Here is an 18,294-nt window from a genome sequence, read left to right as displayed (position 1 = left end):
TCAACTATTTTGTCAAAACTTTTATTGTCTTGTTAAAAATACAACTATTTTGTTAAAAATTTAAGTATTTAATTGAAAATCTTGCCGCTTCGCGGGCACATTCTCTTCGCTCACAAATGCGAGCGCGCCTAGGGCGCACGACCCTTGAATCTCGCGTTCGGACATAATTACACCTCGCGCTTCGCGTTCAGATATTTATTCTTTGCATTTGGAACGCTTGAAAAAAACTTTATCGAAAAGATCTCTTTTAGATGTCAGTATTTATATGCGTCTTCATATTCTGAATTGTCTACTCAATTAAGTATAGGCAAAGATTAAGTTTCTCAAAGCTCTGTAGGCTTTGAGGTACACATTCTCATCGTGACACTCGCGCTGCGCACTTGATTTCCGACAGACATTTGTAAACAGGTTTTGTTAAATCTTTTTTTTTTTCTCGTAACTTTCGTCGTTTTTCCACACATTTTTTTATATTTTTTTTCAACGTTATTTTTGACGAATAAAACAAAAAGTACGCATCCTATCAAGAAGTTATCCTTAACGAAATTGTAGATCTCTTTTTAGGATAACAATTTTTGTTAATTCATCTTTTTTCGTATCCTACATAGTTTGTCCACATAAAGGAATTTTTTATTTTTCATTATTTTTTGCGCAATAAAAATTTGAATTTTCGATTTTTAAAGAAAATCCAAAAATTTGTTATGATGATCTTGTAGGGCTTTCAAAAAGAAATATTTTTCTTCTTTTGACTTTTTGTCATATCTTGCTGTGCTTGGCTTCAAATTTTGATAGAATTTTCAAATTCAAAAAAAAGTGGTCTCAAAAATTTTCAAAATGCGCTCACTTTTTGAATTTTTATCAAAAATGGCAGGTGCGCGAAGCCATCCTTTCTTTTAGAAACTGAAAAAAGTGTGCCGAAGATGGATTTGTTTCGTTTATTGTTTCGAGAGTTATCATGTTTATGGCTGGACGGACGGACGGCCGGACGGATAGACAGACAGACGCCATCGTGAAAACTTAATTTTCGGATTCAGGGGGTCTCGAAACCTGGAGATCCGTTGAGAAAATGTGATGTCAAATTTTCGACAATTCTAATACTTTCTCAATCATCAATGACGAGAATGTAAAAATTAGACTGATTTGTTTAGCATTCGTCTTTTTTACATTCTTATCAGTTATGATTGAGAAAGCATTAAAATTGTCGGAAATTTGACATCACAGTTTTTCAACGGACCTCCACGTTTCGAGACCCCCTGAATCCCAAAATCCGGTTTTCACGTTGGCGTCTGTCTGTCTGTCCGTCCGTCCGTCCGTCCGTAAACACGATAAATCTCGAAGAAATAAACGAATCAAATCCATCTTTGGCACACTTTTTTTAAGTCCTAAAAGAAAGGACCTGTTCGTGAACCAGCCATTCTTGATAAAAATTCAAAAAGTGAGCGCATTTTGAAAATTTTTGAGACCACTTTTTTCAGAGTTTGAAAATTCTATGTACGGATATTTATAGAACTAAAACGAAGAAATAATTTATTCTAATGACTTTTTTCGATAAAAAAAACATTCACAGAGCTATAGCGTTTCCAAAATTTTTTAAATCAACCGAATATTATCATAACAAATTTTTAGATTTTCTTCAAAAATCGAAAATTCAAATTTTGATTGCACAAAAAAATAATGAAGAATAAAAAATTCCATTTTGTATATAAAATATGTAGGATACGAAAAAAGAAGAATTAACAAAAATTGTTATCCTAAAAAAAATCTACAATTTCGTTAAGGATCACTTCTTAATAGGACGCGTACTTTTTGTTTTATTCGTGAAAAATAACGTTGAAAAAATAAATAAAAAAATGTATGGAAAAATGACGAAAGTTACGAGTAAAAAAAAATTTAACAAAATCTGTTCACAAATGTCGGTCGGAAATCGAGCGCGCAGCGCGAGTGTCACGTTGAGCATGTGTACCTCAAAGCCTGCAGAGCTTTGTGAAACTTAATCTTTGACTATACTTAATTAAGTAGACAATTCAGAATACGCGAGATATAATTATGTCCGAGCGCGAAGAGCGAGGTAACCCATTATCGAGCGGGCAAATTTTTGGTAGAAAATTCATCCTTTTGGAATAAAAATTTAACAGTCTTCTCAAAAAATCATCTTTCCGCTTGAAAGTTTAGCTATTTTGCTGTAAATACAACTGTTTGGCATGAATTAAATTTTTTCGTATGTTGAAAATTCAATTAATTAGTTAAAAAATAATCTTTCTTGGTTCAGAATTCACGTTTTCAGGTTTAAAATTTAAAAAATCGACAATTGAGGATTCAAGTTTAGAGTAATCAGTATTGAAGAAAAAAAAGTAGGAGCGAAAAAGGAGTTAAAACAGAGTTTTGAATATTATAATCGGAATCAGAGATTGGGTGGCTACGTATAGAGAAATTCATTTCAGAAGATAAGAACATTAGTAGGCGATCTACGTTACCAATTACGATTAAGAAAATTCCAGTGTTTCTAACAAAAAAAATTTGGCTTCAGGAAACTGTATTTAAAATGTTATTTAATTAATGAAAAAGAGTTAGAATTGTTATTAATTTTATATTTTTCAATTTGAAAAAAAATCAATTAATTTTCACGTTCACTTTGTTATACCTGACAGGAATCCTTGCCACCGCCACGATAACCAGCACACATCATTTCATCATAAATGACAACATTGATGCCATTTGAGCGATGCCATCTTTCACAAACTCTGTTATCAATAACTGGTACGTCCACTGCTTGAAGTGTTTTTGGCCTCAATCTCGAACCTGATAAAAATATTAAATTAATTTTTTTAGAGTAATTTATTATTACTGAAAAAATATTATTATACATGTATTACAGTTTCAACGAATATTATCAAACCACTATCTGGGAGAACTATTAAAAATTAACCTTAACTTTAAATCAAATTAAATTCAGCCTCCAATAAGCCATAGTTCGATTAATTTTCTTCTAGTGAGTATTAAATGATCACGCAAGAAAATTAAAAATAAAAATAAAAACTTCCGTTTTTTAAGCGAGGAAAATAAATTTATTGATTTAATATTTCACAAAGGCGATCTTTAGGATTTCACCTTTCATTTGAACTACTAAACATTTAAAAATCTTTACGGGTTCATAAAATAATAATTTTTGTGCTACCATACTAGATAACATTATTATAATTATATACTGTATAAAAAAATTATTTTATAAACCCGTTAAGACTTTTTAATGTTTAATAGCTCAAACGCAAGTAAAAATCCTGAAGATCACTTTTCTAAAATTTCAAATGAATAAATTCATGTTTCTAGCTCCTACCAAGAGTTGGATTCGGAAAACGAAATTCCTGAAAAATCGAAAGTTTATTTTTGTCTTTCTCGCGTGATAATTTAATACTCACAAGTCGAACTTACTTTAACTAAAAGGCGAGGACGTAGATAACATTGAACATGTATAAATAGTGTAACGCAGTTCCTCTTCGGATTCATGTTCAATGGATCCTAGATAATAAACAAATGCAGTACACAGAGTTCTGATAAGATGCGTTTACCTGGGGGTGGGGGTAAGGGATGATCCCACTGAACGGTGGTATCTCTTACGAATTAATCAGCTGATTTCCAACTTCTTACTAAAATTGAATGTATTTTTCTTTGTTTAGGTTTAATTTACGATATTTTAAGCAATCTTGGTGAAAAGCTCCGTAAAAAACTCACATCATTCCTTTAGAAGAACCCTGAAATATTAATTATTACCAGAACGACACGTGTATAATGCGTTTTTTGTGAAGATTTTCGCTCACAATTAGAATTTCAAAAACGCAGCAGTCGAAAAGTCAACCCTCTCCCCATAAAGTTTTCATTTTTCGGAGAAAATAAATCCATATTTTTTCAAAATTCAAGTACTAACACGTGCTACCGGACACTTCAAAATTCGATTTGATTGACATGTGGAAACTTTGGATTTTCGAAAAATTGAACTCGTGCTTTAGGGTTTTATCGAAATGTGCCAAGTTTTTTAGGGATTGAAGAGGATCGTCTACGAAATACCCCAAATATGACCCAAAAATCCGAAAGCTACATTTTTTCGTATTATTGTCAATTTTCAGCAAGTTCCGGCATCTTCTTTATACGAATAATGACTAATGGACACTTTGAATATTTCCCATAACTTTTTACATAATTTGTAATTGTTTAAATAAATTTTACTCAATTGAACAATAATTTTTTGCCAACAAATATAAGAAATAATTGTATTTTCAAATTTAAATAAAATATTTGGTCATTGTTTGGGGTAGTACATTTTTTGAAAAGCATGTTATTATTTAAATAATTAATTATTGTTTATTTACAAAAATTCTGCGCATTGAACCAGAGATGTTTAATTTCTTAAAAATTGGAATTCTATATGCTACTTTTTGTTGAATAATTACATAATTTTGTTACATTTCTTCTAATGTTTAACAAATCTACATTTGCTTATACAATTTTCGTTTGACCATGCAGTATTTTTTCTATGACTTTAAAAAAATATAATAAAATAGGATGCAAACAATTATTTTTCTGACTGTATGGTGTACAGAAGGAATATATTAATCATTCTTTTATTTCTTGAGCAAATAAAATTTATTGAAACCATTATTTTTCCACAAATATTTTGTAGATCTTATTTTCTGAATTATCATCATATTGAATGATTTACAGGAGTAGTAAATTCTGCTAAAAGCTTTGTGTTACTGCTTCAATAATTTTTATTCGTTCAAGCAATTTTCTATTGATAAATGTAGATCAATAAAATAAAATATAACACATAGAATTATTTCGTAAATTAATATCAATATATGTTTTTTGTGTCTTTCATTATGGCAGCTTGATATTCATAAATTACTTTTATTTGCTATGATGAAATATAATATAAGTATATTTTCTATGCAGTGTAATTACATCGCTGATCGAAAAACTTAATTTTTTGGCCAAAGAGCATATTTTCTTTCTGATATCTGGAAACTGTTTCCTATATTTTTACAACTCGTAGTAAATACTATTTTCGATTCTCATTTCTCGTTATCAAGCAGTTGAAGTTCTAAATTAATGTAACACCTCCTTAAACAGTATCTTACAACTTTTAAAGTTTTAACAATTGCTAAACCTAGCAGGCAATCTTCGTTTTTTATTTATGTTGGTGCGTGTTCTTGAAGGAAAGATTCGATACTCGAAATCTCAAAAAATGTTACGTGAATTTGCCGTGATGAAGTGCTAAATTTCCTTGTCCAATTCTTTCATGCTCGTTGATTGCAAACGTTTTATATTTTCGACACTTTAATTTGTTTTGTCAATTTCAAGATTGGCTTGTCTTATGTTTTTTATAATTCGAATTGTTATAAATAAGTTATACTAATTGTACAAAGTTCACGAAAGTAATGTTCTATAAGATAATGTTTTGAAAAAAATTTACTACTTCAAACAAGTACCAATTGTCACATTTTAATCATAAAATACGATTTTTTTGTAGGGAAAAAATAACGTTTTAAACGAATTTAAAGTATTTAAACAATTAAACATTGTTCAAAAAGTCTAGACAAATATTCGAATTGTTTATTAGTAATTATTTGTATAAAAAAGATTACAAACTTGCTGAAAAATAACAATAATGCGAAAAAACTTAGTTTTTAGCTTTTTGGGTCATATTTGGGACGTTGCTGGTACTAACGATGGGTTAAAAATTAAAATTATTAGTATAACCTTATTTCGTGGGCAAGTCTCTTCAATCCCTCAAATCTTGGCACGTTTCTATCAAACCCTGGAGTATGAGTCCGATTTTTCAAAAATACAAAAATTCTCCATGTTAATTAAATGTGATTTTAAAGTGTCCGGTGGCTCGTATGAATATTTGAATTTCGGGAAAAATACGGACTTATTTTCTTTCGATAATAAAAACTGGGGGGGGGGAGGGTAACTTTCCCTGTTACACGAAAAACGTTTTTGGGATCTCCATAGTTTACATATTTCACTGTATTGCTCACCATTATTTTAGCACACCGAAAATCCAATAACATCCGCAAAGGTTCAACAATATTTATAGATCTAATTTTTTTATTATATGTTTCTTTCCCATTTTCCATTGCTGCGTTTGTAAATTCGAATCGTGAGTCCATAAATATTCACAAAACACGCCTTGTATGAGTGTCGCGCTGGGATTAATTAATAATTCAGGGTTTTTGTAAAGGGATGATGTGAATTTTTTTTACTAAGACTGGTTAAAATGTGATTAATTAATTAAATATAAATAAAGAAAATACTTTTAATTTTAGTAAAAAGTTCTATATTATCTGATTAATTCATAATAGATACCGCCGTGAAAATGAATCCGAAGAGAAACTTCGTTACAATATTTATGCATGATTAATATTACCTGCGTACTGCACTCTAAGGCTTATTTGATGCAGACTTGAATCAACTTACTAAGCGTTTTTACAAAATATTTTTATTTATATTATGGAAAGCACCATCACCTTTCAAAGTCAAGGCTAATTTTTAATAGGTCACCCGGTTAGTGGTCCGATACTATGCATTGTTAGTGTATATTAATATCATATAATAATATCATAATATGATATAATAATACACATTATTAGGTAATATATAACTGATTTTAATATAAATATGCAACAAATTCAATATTAGTAGATAATTAATTCAATGAGGAACATTTTTTTTATATATTTTATTGTATGATGAAGCTTCTCTTACTACCAATTAATTATAATTTATTAATTAGCAGTACTGATATTTAAATAAATAATAACCTGCTTGAAGAGCTCCCCAGCCAGCAGCCCAACCATATTGACCCAAGAAATCTTCATTCTTCTCTGGTAAGCAAATTGGCCCTATATGAGGCATATAGTGGACTGGTCGATCTAATCTCAACACCGCAACGTCGAATCTGTGATCATAATAATTATTAATTATTATTAAGAATTAAATTGATCATTCATAATCATTTCCTATACAATTAAAACATATTATTTTAATTCTGAGAAAAATCGATTAATCTGTTTTGTTTTCTTATCAAACTTGATGTATTTTTAATTAAACTTTATCTTCTAAAAAACAACCGGTTAGAACTAACAAATTTTTTTTTAACATTTTAACTCCAGAGTCGTTATTTTAAAAAATTCCAAACAAAATAACGAAAGTGGGCTAGTGATAAAAAGATCATTAGAATCTAAAACATGTAATTAAATACTTATTATATACGTTGTCTAGGCATTCTATATAATCTCTGGGCATTATATATAATGTCGAACACCAGATAGGTAAAGTATATATTCTTGACTTTGAATATAATTGTATTCAAATATAAATGGTTTATAATTCTACTTTTCATTAATAATTATATGTTTTTGTAAATTACTTAAATCACGTGTAATTGTTTTTATCAAGTTTCTCTTAATATAGAGTGAGAAAGCCGTGGTTTTTTCAAGGAATAAAGTAATGATAAAATTTGTTGCAGGAAATTGTTTAGAGAAATAAAGTTTTATTCAGAAAACTTCGCGTTTTTCAAACCACGTGTGTTGTTATAGAAAAACAAAATAAAGTTTAACCGATATTTGGTGGAAGTTTATCCTGTAAAGGCAGCGAATCTTTCATCGGAAATCTATGTAGAGTTTATCTTCTGCTTCTTTTTATTTCGAATTTTTCAACTTTATTATCAACTTCTTCACTTAAAGCAAACCAATAATGAATTAAATTTAAGATAAATAATTTTATAAGAAATTTATATTTATTTATCACAATATTCTTTTAGAATAATGCTAGAGGTTGCAGTTTTTTTACAATTTTCCACTTTCTATCCACTTTTACATTAGTGTGAAGTTATAATAGATGCAATTTAATAAACACAATTGTTAAATAAATTATTATTGCTTGTTGCTATCTTCTGCGTTTATGCTGCACAGTTGACTTAAAAAAAAATAATATTACGTATTATCTCAATCTAAGTAAAAAGTGGACTATAAGTTGGTAATTGCAGAAAAACCGCAACTACTATATCTAGCATTACCCTAGGAAAAGATAGTTATGAACGCTAATAATTTATTTAAACGATTATGTTTGTTGTTTCTTATCCATTATTACCTCACACTTATTGTGCAAAGAGGACGATATGTTGAATATTTAAGAATAAACCACAACTTTCCAGTATCATTCAAAGACAATGTTATTGAGAATAATACTACATTGTTTAAGCAATTATTTTTATCCACTTCAGTTCAGTGTTGCCTCACTCTAATTGAAAAATTGAAAACAAGTTGGAGAAATCAGAAAACCGCGAGTTCCCAACACTATTCTAAGTGAAAATTCCTAAAAAAGAAATAACTTTTTCAATAATTAATATAAACATCTGATTATCAATATAAATTAGTACATTATGTAAATGTTGTTTTAAAAAAGCGTAAAAGAGTCTTAAGTAGCGTCAAAAACTCGCAAACTCCAATTTTCCACTTTTAGTATTTTTCGGGACCATATATAAAACGGACTTGTGGGGTTGATTCTAGAAAAATAATATTGGATTCGTATTCGAGCAAATGAAAACTAGAAGAAAAAAAATGTCAAATTTATTTTCAGTTATTTCTCATAAACTAAGAGAGATCACATTTTTATTTTTAAAGGTCTTTTATTGAACATTGTAAACTATATTTTACAAAAATTTCAAAGAACATTAAAAGTAGATTTTTATCAAAACTGAATTTAGGCATTTGTAAGTAAAAAAAAATTAACAAAATTTTCGTTCAACAAATACTTTTTTTAACTGCGTCTTATTATGAACAATAAAAAAATATACTTTCACATCTTAAAAATCACAAAAATAAGGAAAGTTTTTAAAAATCAAGAAATTTCTCAAATATAAAATATTTATTACGCGCTTCGCCTGGTCTATGCTGGGCATTATAAATAATGCTTAGGCAATCTGTATAATACAGGGTATTATTACTCACTTTGCCTGGACTCTGTTGGGCATTATATATAATTCCTAGGAAGTATATATAATACCTAGGGATTATACATGATGCCTAGGGAATATATACAATGCCTAAAAATGATATATATTACCCGTAACATAGATACAATATATAATTTTTTCAAACATTTTCAAAATAGTTACGCTTTCTACCTAAGTAAACTGGATTTGAATTTTCGACCAATATTTAAGTTTTTCTATTTACAGCCAGATAAAGTTTTGACAGATTTTTTATCTCATCTTTAAGAACAAATGCTTCTTTTTTGTTTATTTAAACATAAAGTTTGAATAAAACATTCATTCAATGATACAGTTGCAATAATAACACGTAAGGTATTCAAAATGAGTGATATTGTTCTATAATCGATCAGAAAAAAATCCAAAAGCACGAATTAATGAAGGTTATTATGTTAGCATAATTTGTTAATAACAATTTTAAGGTTTCAAAAAATAGTTGAATATTTTGTGATGGGTTTTGATATTTATTAAACGATTGCGAAAAAACACTTTCTAGCTCCCCTGGGATATGAGCCCAGGTCCTTCAGATTGCCGGTCTGCTACATTGACCTTTGATGACAAATGTGATCGTTCAGAGAATAGTTATCTTATACTTTTCAAAATTGCTGAATACTGCTAATTATTTATGGGTTTTGCTAATAACAAACATTAAGAAAATTTAACATATTTTTTCATGTTCAAATATTACTTAAAATTAAATTAAAGAAAAACCCGCTTGATAAATATCGAAAATAATTTTAATGTCACCATTGTTTATAACAATAAAATTATTAATAACAGAGTATTTATCCTCCTCTTTTATGATTCATAGATTTTTTCTTTTCAGAGGGTTCTTTAAAAATATTAGAATATTTATCAAATGTCAAACTCTTCCTTGATCCAAAACTGTAAAAACAACTTTTTATTTAACAAATTTTTTTAATCTAGTAGGTCCATTATAAATTTTAAAAATAGAACAGATTTTCCCTTTTTGAGGGATTAATTAAAAGTATTAAAATATTACTCAAATTTAAAAAGCATCCTTGATCCCAAAATTTAAAAATAACTTTTTATTTTTTGAAAAATCTAGTAGGTCCGTTTCTAATTTTTAAAAATAGAAGTCGGTTTTTTCAATTGAATTCAAAATACGCGCAACTCCCTATATGAAACAGTTTTTGGACATGGCTTACAGTCACCTTGACCCTTAATTGGTGGGAAGCTAAACGTAAACAGGCAGAGAGTTTAAATAAACTTAAGTAACAAATGCATAATATTGTCATTTTTCAGTAAAAGGAATTCGTTTTTTTTTAAATAAACTTCAGATATGTTAAAAATATCTCTTAATATGATGCTTGGTTATAAAAAAATAATTTCTATTTGTTTAAAGAAATTAAATAAACAAATTCATTTTTCTGACATTTTTTAACATATAGATTTCGTTTTTTCAGAGAAATAAATATGTAATGTCTTAATAGTAGCTCTCTACAGTTATTATTTATTAATAGTAAATTATTAGTGATTTGTATTTAAAATATAATAAGCAAATTCATAATTTGGTCATGTTTTAGTAGATAAATTTAGTTTCTTTAACACAATCAATCAAATGTGAATAAATAATGGGCGTTTACTGAGGTCGTTTAATACAGTATCATAACGGAGAGACCTTACTTAAAAATTGTAGTCAATTTCATAAAAAACAAAATGTTGTTTCTAGAACAAAACGGCCTCAGAGTAATTTTTTTATTACATTTGTTTTAAAATAAGGAATTTTTCTCTAAAAGCAAAAAATCACAGTAAAGGCCCATTGGTTATATACATTTAATTGAATGTGTTAAAGAAACTAAATTTATCTACTAAAAAATATATTATTTAAAAAAAATATATAGAGAGCTGCTAGTAAGAAATTAAGAATTTATTTATCTAAAAAAACGAAATCTGTATGTTGAAAAATGGCGAAACAATGAATTTCTTTGTTTAATTGGTTTGAAACAAAATATATTATTTTTATAACCGAGTATCATATCAAGAGGTATTTTTGACATATCTGAGGTTGATTAAAAAAAAAGAATTCCTTTTACTAAAAAATTACAATATTATGCATTTGTTAATTAATTTTATTTAAACAAATAATACTAATTGTCTGAAATCAAAGAATCGCACAAAAAACGACAAGCAAGATATTTATTGCCCTTTTTGTTAAAAAAAAAACGAAACAAATCTATTTGAAAGTGACGAATTTATACATTTGTTTATGAAATTTGTTTAAATAATTAAGAAATGTTCTCTATTTTTTCATAAGCCATATTGAAATTTTATTCCCCAAATTTTCACTTAAAAATATACATCTGAAGTAGCTATATATCATTTTTACTAAAAATCTAACTTTTTATGATTAATTTGTTTATAAAAATTGTAAGCAGTTTTTTTAATAACAGATACTGCTGGACATCATTCCAGACAAGTTTTCCCACTAATTCTGTATACTTTCACAGAAATTGTTTAAGTTCCCACAGAATGGCCTCTTCGAATTTTTTTTAAATGAATTTTCATTGTTAAATATAAAAAAATTAAACAACTTTTTTAACAATATGACTCGACAAATTTTTTAGGAATTTCATAACCTTTCATTTAAAAAAATTCAAAATCGGTTGCATAGTTTGGGCTAAAACTTAATTTGTCCACGGACACCTCATTTGACCCCACTGTGCCCTCCCCCCCCCTCTCAGTTCCACGGCTCTCTTCATCATGAAACTGACGATGACATCGACTCTAGGAATATTACAAACCGAGGGTTCTTATATCGGGTGTTGAGTGTATTCAATATATTCGTGTTCATTTTTTATTCAAATATGTATTTGTTATAAAATGAATTTTTATCAAAGAATATAAAATTAAATTATTGTAAAAAAAAGCATTTGTGATCAAATACCTATCAGCTTGAGGGGTAAATTTAAAATAAGGATGAACTCGAATTTCCCGCACTCCAAATGTGTAGGCTGGTAGAGATTCCGATGCAGAATTGACTACATAATCTCCAAGCGTCACCTGCACTTGTCTTGCTGACGCCCTGAAAAATTCAAAATAAATATTTAATATTAATCTATAAAAACAAGCAAAATATGGGTATGAAAATAGAAATTTCAAATTTGTCACTAAGGTACTATTCAAAAAAACTTGTGTCGAAAAGTTCTTCTACAACATTTATTTAGAATCCTGATAAGGTTGCTCTAAAAATGGACTGGAATTTTCTTTTTAATTTTCAGAAATTCAAAGTAAATATTTAATATGAATTAATAAAAGAGCAAGGAAAACGGACTTTTAAAATTGGCTTTTCAATACTGTTAAAAATAATATTTTCACAAAAATTCATGTGCTAATTTGATATTGAATTCTGAATACGTTGGTCCAAAAATGCACTCAATTGTTCTTTTTCTCATTTTCATGAGCATCCGAAAATTTGTTCAAATAAAGCCCCCTCAAGTTTAATACATATTTCCCATTAGAAAAAAATAACTTTTTTCGTTTTTATTCAGACTCGTCAATATTACGTAAATCGAGTTGAAACTGAACATTTATCCCCAAAATTACCTATAGAATATGAATAAAAAATTATTTTGTTCAAAAGACCCCCATAAATTTGTTTTATATGATCCCAAACAAACACCATAAGGTAAACTAAGGTATTTAAAGTTTTTGGCACTAATCATGCTTTTTTTTGTTAAAATTTTTGATAAAAATTGTTTATAATACACAAAATATTACTATTTCATCATAATTATATGTTTATTTTAATAAAATAATAATTAAGTTTCATTTATTTTTATATATCTGTCTTTGAATAATGTTGTAAGATTTCATTCTATCTACAATATTGTACTATTTGTCTGCTTTTCACTAGAAGCAGGTAATAATTAATAAAAATGTAATAAGCCTAATTGTTTAAACAAATTATTATTCTTGACAGGCATTTTCTCTTAGAATGATCAGAAATCTGCGGTTTTTCTGATTTTTTAAACTTATTTTCAGTTTCCAATTATAGTAAGGCAATTTTTTTGTTCAATTTGACAAAAATAAATGCTTAAGCAATTAAGTATTATTTTTAATAATTTTGTCTTTGAATAATTCTAGAAAGTTGTGGTTTTCTCTGAAACTTTTCCATTTTTATCCCCTTTTTAATTACTATGAGGTAAAAATTAATGCAATTTAGTAAACCTAATCGTTTAAACAAATTATTATTATGTATGAATATTTTCTACAAAAGTAATGCTAGATAGTTGCGTGTTTTTCTGAATTTTTTAACATTTTGTCGACTTTCTACTCAGTGAGGTAATGATTAATTTAATTTAACAAACATAATTGTCTCAACAAAATATTATTGTTTATCACTATCTTCTCCTATAGCTATGCTATAAAGTTGCTGTTTTCTTCAAATTTTCCACTTTTGGTCAACTTTTCTCTTAGTGTGAAGTAATAATCGATGTAATTTAGCAAAAGATCTGTTTTAACAAATTATTATTGTTTATCACTATCTCCTATATTAATGATAGATAGTTGTGGTTTTTTCTGAAAATTTTAATGTTTTATCGAGTTTTCACTTAGTCAGTTAATACTTAATGCAAGTGAACAAACATAATTACTTAAATTATAATAATAATAAGAATTATTTTTTTGACATTCTCTTTCTTTTATGTCAATATATTTTTCTGAAACAAACAAGATATTCGTAAAATTCATATCTGATTTGAATTCCCTTTTTACTAGAGGCGAAATTCAAAAACAATATTCACTACAATTGGTAATACAGTACCGCAAGCAATTACCTGACTGCTGCAAGCCTACCCTGTCCCGTGTGATATTATAAGAAATTAATCATTTGATTTAGATATTTTTATTATCTGTATATGGATATGATCATCGACGACAACGTATTTTCTCTAAGGGAGGAGGAGGGGGCGGGGACTGACAATAGTAGGTAAGTAAGATAGCCTTTTTGTTTGAATTAATATTTTTTAAACATTGGCAAAGGAGTAAAAATAATTCAGTTTGAAATAAACACAATAATATTCGAAAAATTATTCTAGACTATTAATTATTTATTCATGACTAAAAAGTGAAAGTAAAACTGAAATTTCAGAAGAAATGGCAACTGTCTGGTATTACGCTAAGAAAAGATAGCTATAAGCAATAATCAATTGTTTAAATAATTAGTTTTGGTAAATTACATTACTTATAACCTGATTAAGTGAAAAATGGACAAAAAGTTAAAAATTGCAGAAAAGCCGCAATTATCTAGCATTACTATAGGGGAAGATAATTGTACACAATAAAGTTAGTTAAAAACGGGAAAATTGTCAAATAAACTTCTGCTTTCTATCATTAGTCTAAGATAAAATTTCGGTAAATTATAAATTGTTTAAACAATTATTTATGTTAAATTTTATTTGTTATTGCTTTATACTAGCTTATAAGTTAATAATAAGTAGAAAAATGTAAAGATACCAGCGACTTTCTAATTTTATTCCAAGAGAAAATTGCTATACAAATGAATACATTATTTTAAAAATTTATATACATAAATGTGTCCTTATTAGTAAGAAGTAGCATTTGATGTATTATGAAGAATGTGTACTTTAAAAACAGCAAAAAAAATATTGTTAACTCCAAAAACTTGCAAAACCCAATTTTTCACTCATGGGTTTTTTCGGGACCCTGTAAAACAAACTTATGGGGGTGATATTTTCAAAATAAGTTTTGATTCGTATTCGATGGCTAATTTTAGAAGATAAATGTTCAATTTTCACTCAATTCATTTAATATTGACGATTTTGTATAAAATTTACAAAAAAGTTTATTTTTTCGGATAAAGAGTCCGTTTTAACTTCATGGGGCTTGCGGAACTTCTGAAAATAATTTTTTTATTCAAAATACAAAACTGCATGTTTTTGGTAATTCGAAAAAATTTCTAGGCGATATAAGCGGGAAACATTTTTTTGGAACACCCTAATGCTGAAGCTTGCTAAAGCCCTGAAAAATTCAAAATAAATGTTTAATTTAAATCTGTCAAAAAAATATACTATGAAAATGAAATTTTTAAAACTGTCATTGGAGGTGTGCAGTCTTGTATCCGAATTTTCATAATCAAATTTAGATACACGTGTCCAGCTGGATTTTTTCTATTGGGAAAAATAAAATTTTCCAAGTACTGAAATGAATAAATATGAATGAAATTTAATATAGATTCAATATAAATAATAATTGAAGACTTGAAACTATTAAAAATATACTTTGATAAAAAATGCCTCGTCTAATTATAGGCGGAATGCTGAAGTTTGCTGACGATGACTGAAAAATGTAAAAAATAAAATTTCTGACAAAGTTGAAAAATTCGATAATAATAAAATTATCGAAGACTTTGTAATAACACCGAATTTTTTAATTCTTGCATAATAAAACCCCTAACAGTTCATAATAATTCCGAATTTTAAGATATCAGAATAATATTCCCGATAGGGGATTTCCAAATTCTAAAATATCCGACAGTAGGAAATTCCTGAATTTGAAAAATTAATTAAATCGTTTTTTTTAAATAAATATTATTTATTTATTGAACATAAAATAATGAAATATTTTGATCAAAGTAATTGTTACACCTAATTTTTATTTTTATTACTGTTTAAATTTTTTATTATTGCAATCTTTATAAATTTACTAATATTGAATTTAAACAATAAAAACAGTTTTTAGCTGAAAAATTCAGGAATTTCGCAAGGTTGAATGTTTTATAATTCGACAATTTTTAGTCGGAATTTTCCACATTTGGTAATATTATAAGCTCTCAGAAATTTCCCAATTTGGTAATATCATAAACTGTTTGGGAATTTTCTAATTCGGGAATGATTAGAGAAACTCTGGATTAAAAATTCTTCTACTAATTTTGTTTAGAATGATGAGGCTCGCAATAGCCCTGAAAATTCAAAATAAATATTAAATACCAATCTATAAAAAAATAGTGAAAAAGGACATTTCGATTTTTTATTAAAATACTCTTAAATGTTTACTTTGATCAAAAATTCTTCTAACCAAATTAGAAAATTCAAGAATTTTAAAATTGACGAATTATGAAATTCCCTAACATTTCCTAATAAGTCGAATTTTATCAAGTCCCGAATAATAAAATTTCCGACGAAAGATTGCCAAATTATGAAACATCCTAAAGTAGATAATTCCTGCCTTTAAATTATTAAAAAAATAGTTTTATTTTATTAATAAAAAGTAATAGTTTATTAAATATACAACAATAAAAGATATTTATCAAAGGAAAATTTCTGTGTTCAGTTTTCATATAAATTATTGCTTGAATGTTTCATTATTGTATTCTTAAGAAATAAATAACATTGAATGAAATAGACATTTTAATTATTATTATTAGGGAATTTTGCAGTTTTATTATTGAGAATTTTCTAATTCAGGATTTTTATATGTTTCGGCAATTTTATCATTTCGAAACTTTTTTTTCTGGGTTAGCTGATCATGGCAAGTTCTGGGTCAGTCCTGACCTTACAGACCGAAATTACGATTGTTGATTTTGGCTAGTTGATTAGCACTAAACTTGGACCAGACCAAAATCTTTAAGTGAGAAGCAAAAACATTCTTGTTTAATAATGTTATTTTTGTCTATCATCTTAGACACCCTGTAATTTATTCAAAATATGTACAGGAAAAATTTTATGATCGAACTTAGAACATTTTTGTCTTTGTGATAGCTAATCAGCGCCAGTCCTGATCCAGAACAGACCTTTTGGACTAGACGATTTACATGAAGTCAGACCTGGGCCAGACTAGCTTCAGACGTGGGCCAGACCTGACATCAGACTTATGGGATTTTACAGTGTCAGGAATTCTATTTTTGCTATTTAATATAAATCTATATAAAAAAACAAGTATGGAAAAGAAAATAAAAAAATTTCCATTAAAATACACTTAAAAATAAACTATGATGAAGAATTCTTCTTCAATTGTATGTAGAATCTCTACAGCTTCCTCAATTCAAAACTAAAATAAAATTAGCAACAATAACAAAACATGCTTTTCTAATTCTTTACTAATTCTGTGGCATTTTTTAAACATATTGGAAATTTTAGAACCTTTAATAAACTGGGATTTCTTTGGAAATTTTTTAAACAATTCTTTTATTGCACTCACTTAGCGACACAGTGACCTGCAGTAACCACGTGAAAGCGGTTCACCAAAGTTCCTCCACATCTGCTGGACCCAATCCTAATGTAGGCCTGAAAGCAGTTTTGAAAAGTTCTCTTTTAAGATAATCTACTTTACTTTATCTTAATGTCCTACTAATTTTATCTCTTTTTATCATTATGTTTCCTTTTAGAAATTATTTGAAACCTGACCTGCCAGGGGAAACTTCCAAAACCAGCCTCGTCGCCTCCCACGATTCTTCTCTGAGCAGTTTGCTTCGTTGCCGAAATTCCGCATCCTGCAAAATTGTAAAATCTTTTATAATTTAAAGCACCTGCAGGAAATTGGACGTCTCAAACATTTCTTTTCCATTTAAACATCCAGATGAATATTCACAATATTAACAAAAATTTAATATCCTGACGTAGCACAGTGGGGCCAAATGAGGTGTCAGTGGAAAAATTAACTTTTGGCCCAAACTATTCGACCGAGTTTAATTTTGTTTTTTAACTACAACTTATGAAATTTCTAAAAAAGTTGTTGATGCGTATTTAAAAAAAATTGTTTAATTTTTTTATATAACAATGAAAATTCATTATTAAAAAAATTACGAAGATGCCATTTTGCGGGAATTTATCCAATTTATGCGAAATTACACAGAATAAGTGGGGAAATTTGTCTTGAATTAAATCCAGCAGTATCAGATATTTAAAAAGCTGTTTACAATTTTTACATTCTCATGGTTTATGATTGAGAAAGTATTAGAGTTGTTCGAAATTTAAAACCACAGTTTTTCAATGGATCTTCGTGTTTCGAGACCCCCTGAATCCGAAAATCAGGTTTTTACGATCGCGTCTGTCTGTCTGCCTGTCCGTCCGTCCGTAAAAATGATAACTCTCGAAAAAATGAACGGATCAAATCCATCGTTGGCATACTTTTTTTAGGTCCTAAAAAAGAGGACGAGTACGTTAACAAGCAATTTTTAATAAAAATTTAAAAAATAAACGCATTTTGAACATTTTTAGAACACTTTTATCTGAAGTTAAAAATTTTATGTACGCATAATTATAGTA

General features: G+C 27.9%; 1 protein-coding gene across 5 annotated transcripts in view; it reads right to left on the bottom strand.

Moving 5' to 3' along the window:
* Positions 1-18,294, bottom strand: part of LOC117178920 (serine protease 33) — a 122,905-nt gene that overhangs the window by 4,251 nt on the left and 100,360 nt on the right. For all 5 annotated transcript variants that reach the window (XM_033370472.1, XM_033370469.1, XM_033370473.1 and 2 more), the window contains 5 exons: positions 17,434-17,519; positions 17,228-17,313; positions 11,955-12,092; positions 6,816-6,952; positions 2,639-2,796 (listed from right to left, as the gene is read on the bottom strand). In XM_033370472.1, coding sequence (XP_033226363.1) covers positions 2,639-2,796; positions 6,816-6,952; positions 11,955-12,092; positions 17,228-17,313; positions 17,434-17,519 — 605 coding nt within the window. The remainder of the gene's footprint in view (positions 1-2,638; positions 2,797-6,815; positions 6,953-11,954; positions 12,093-17,227; positions 17,314-17,433; positions 17,520-18,294) is intronic.

This window comes from Belonocnema kinseyi, chromosome 8 (assembly GCF_010883055.1).
Source record: "Belonocnema kinseyi isolate 2016_QV_RU_SX_M_011 chromosome 8, B_treatae_v1, whole genome shotgun sequence".
NCBI classification, from domain to species: Eukaryota; Metazoa; Arthropoda; class Insecta; order Hymenoptera; family Cynipidae; genus Belonocnema; species Belonocnema kinseyi.
The sequence above is the reverse complement of the archived record's forward strand: the minus strand, read 5'-3'. Positions and strand labels throughout refer to the sequence as shown.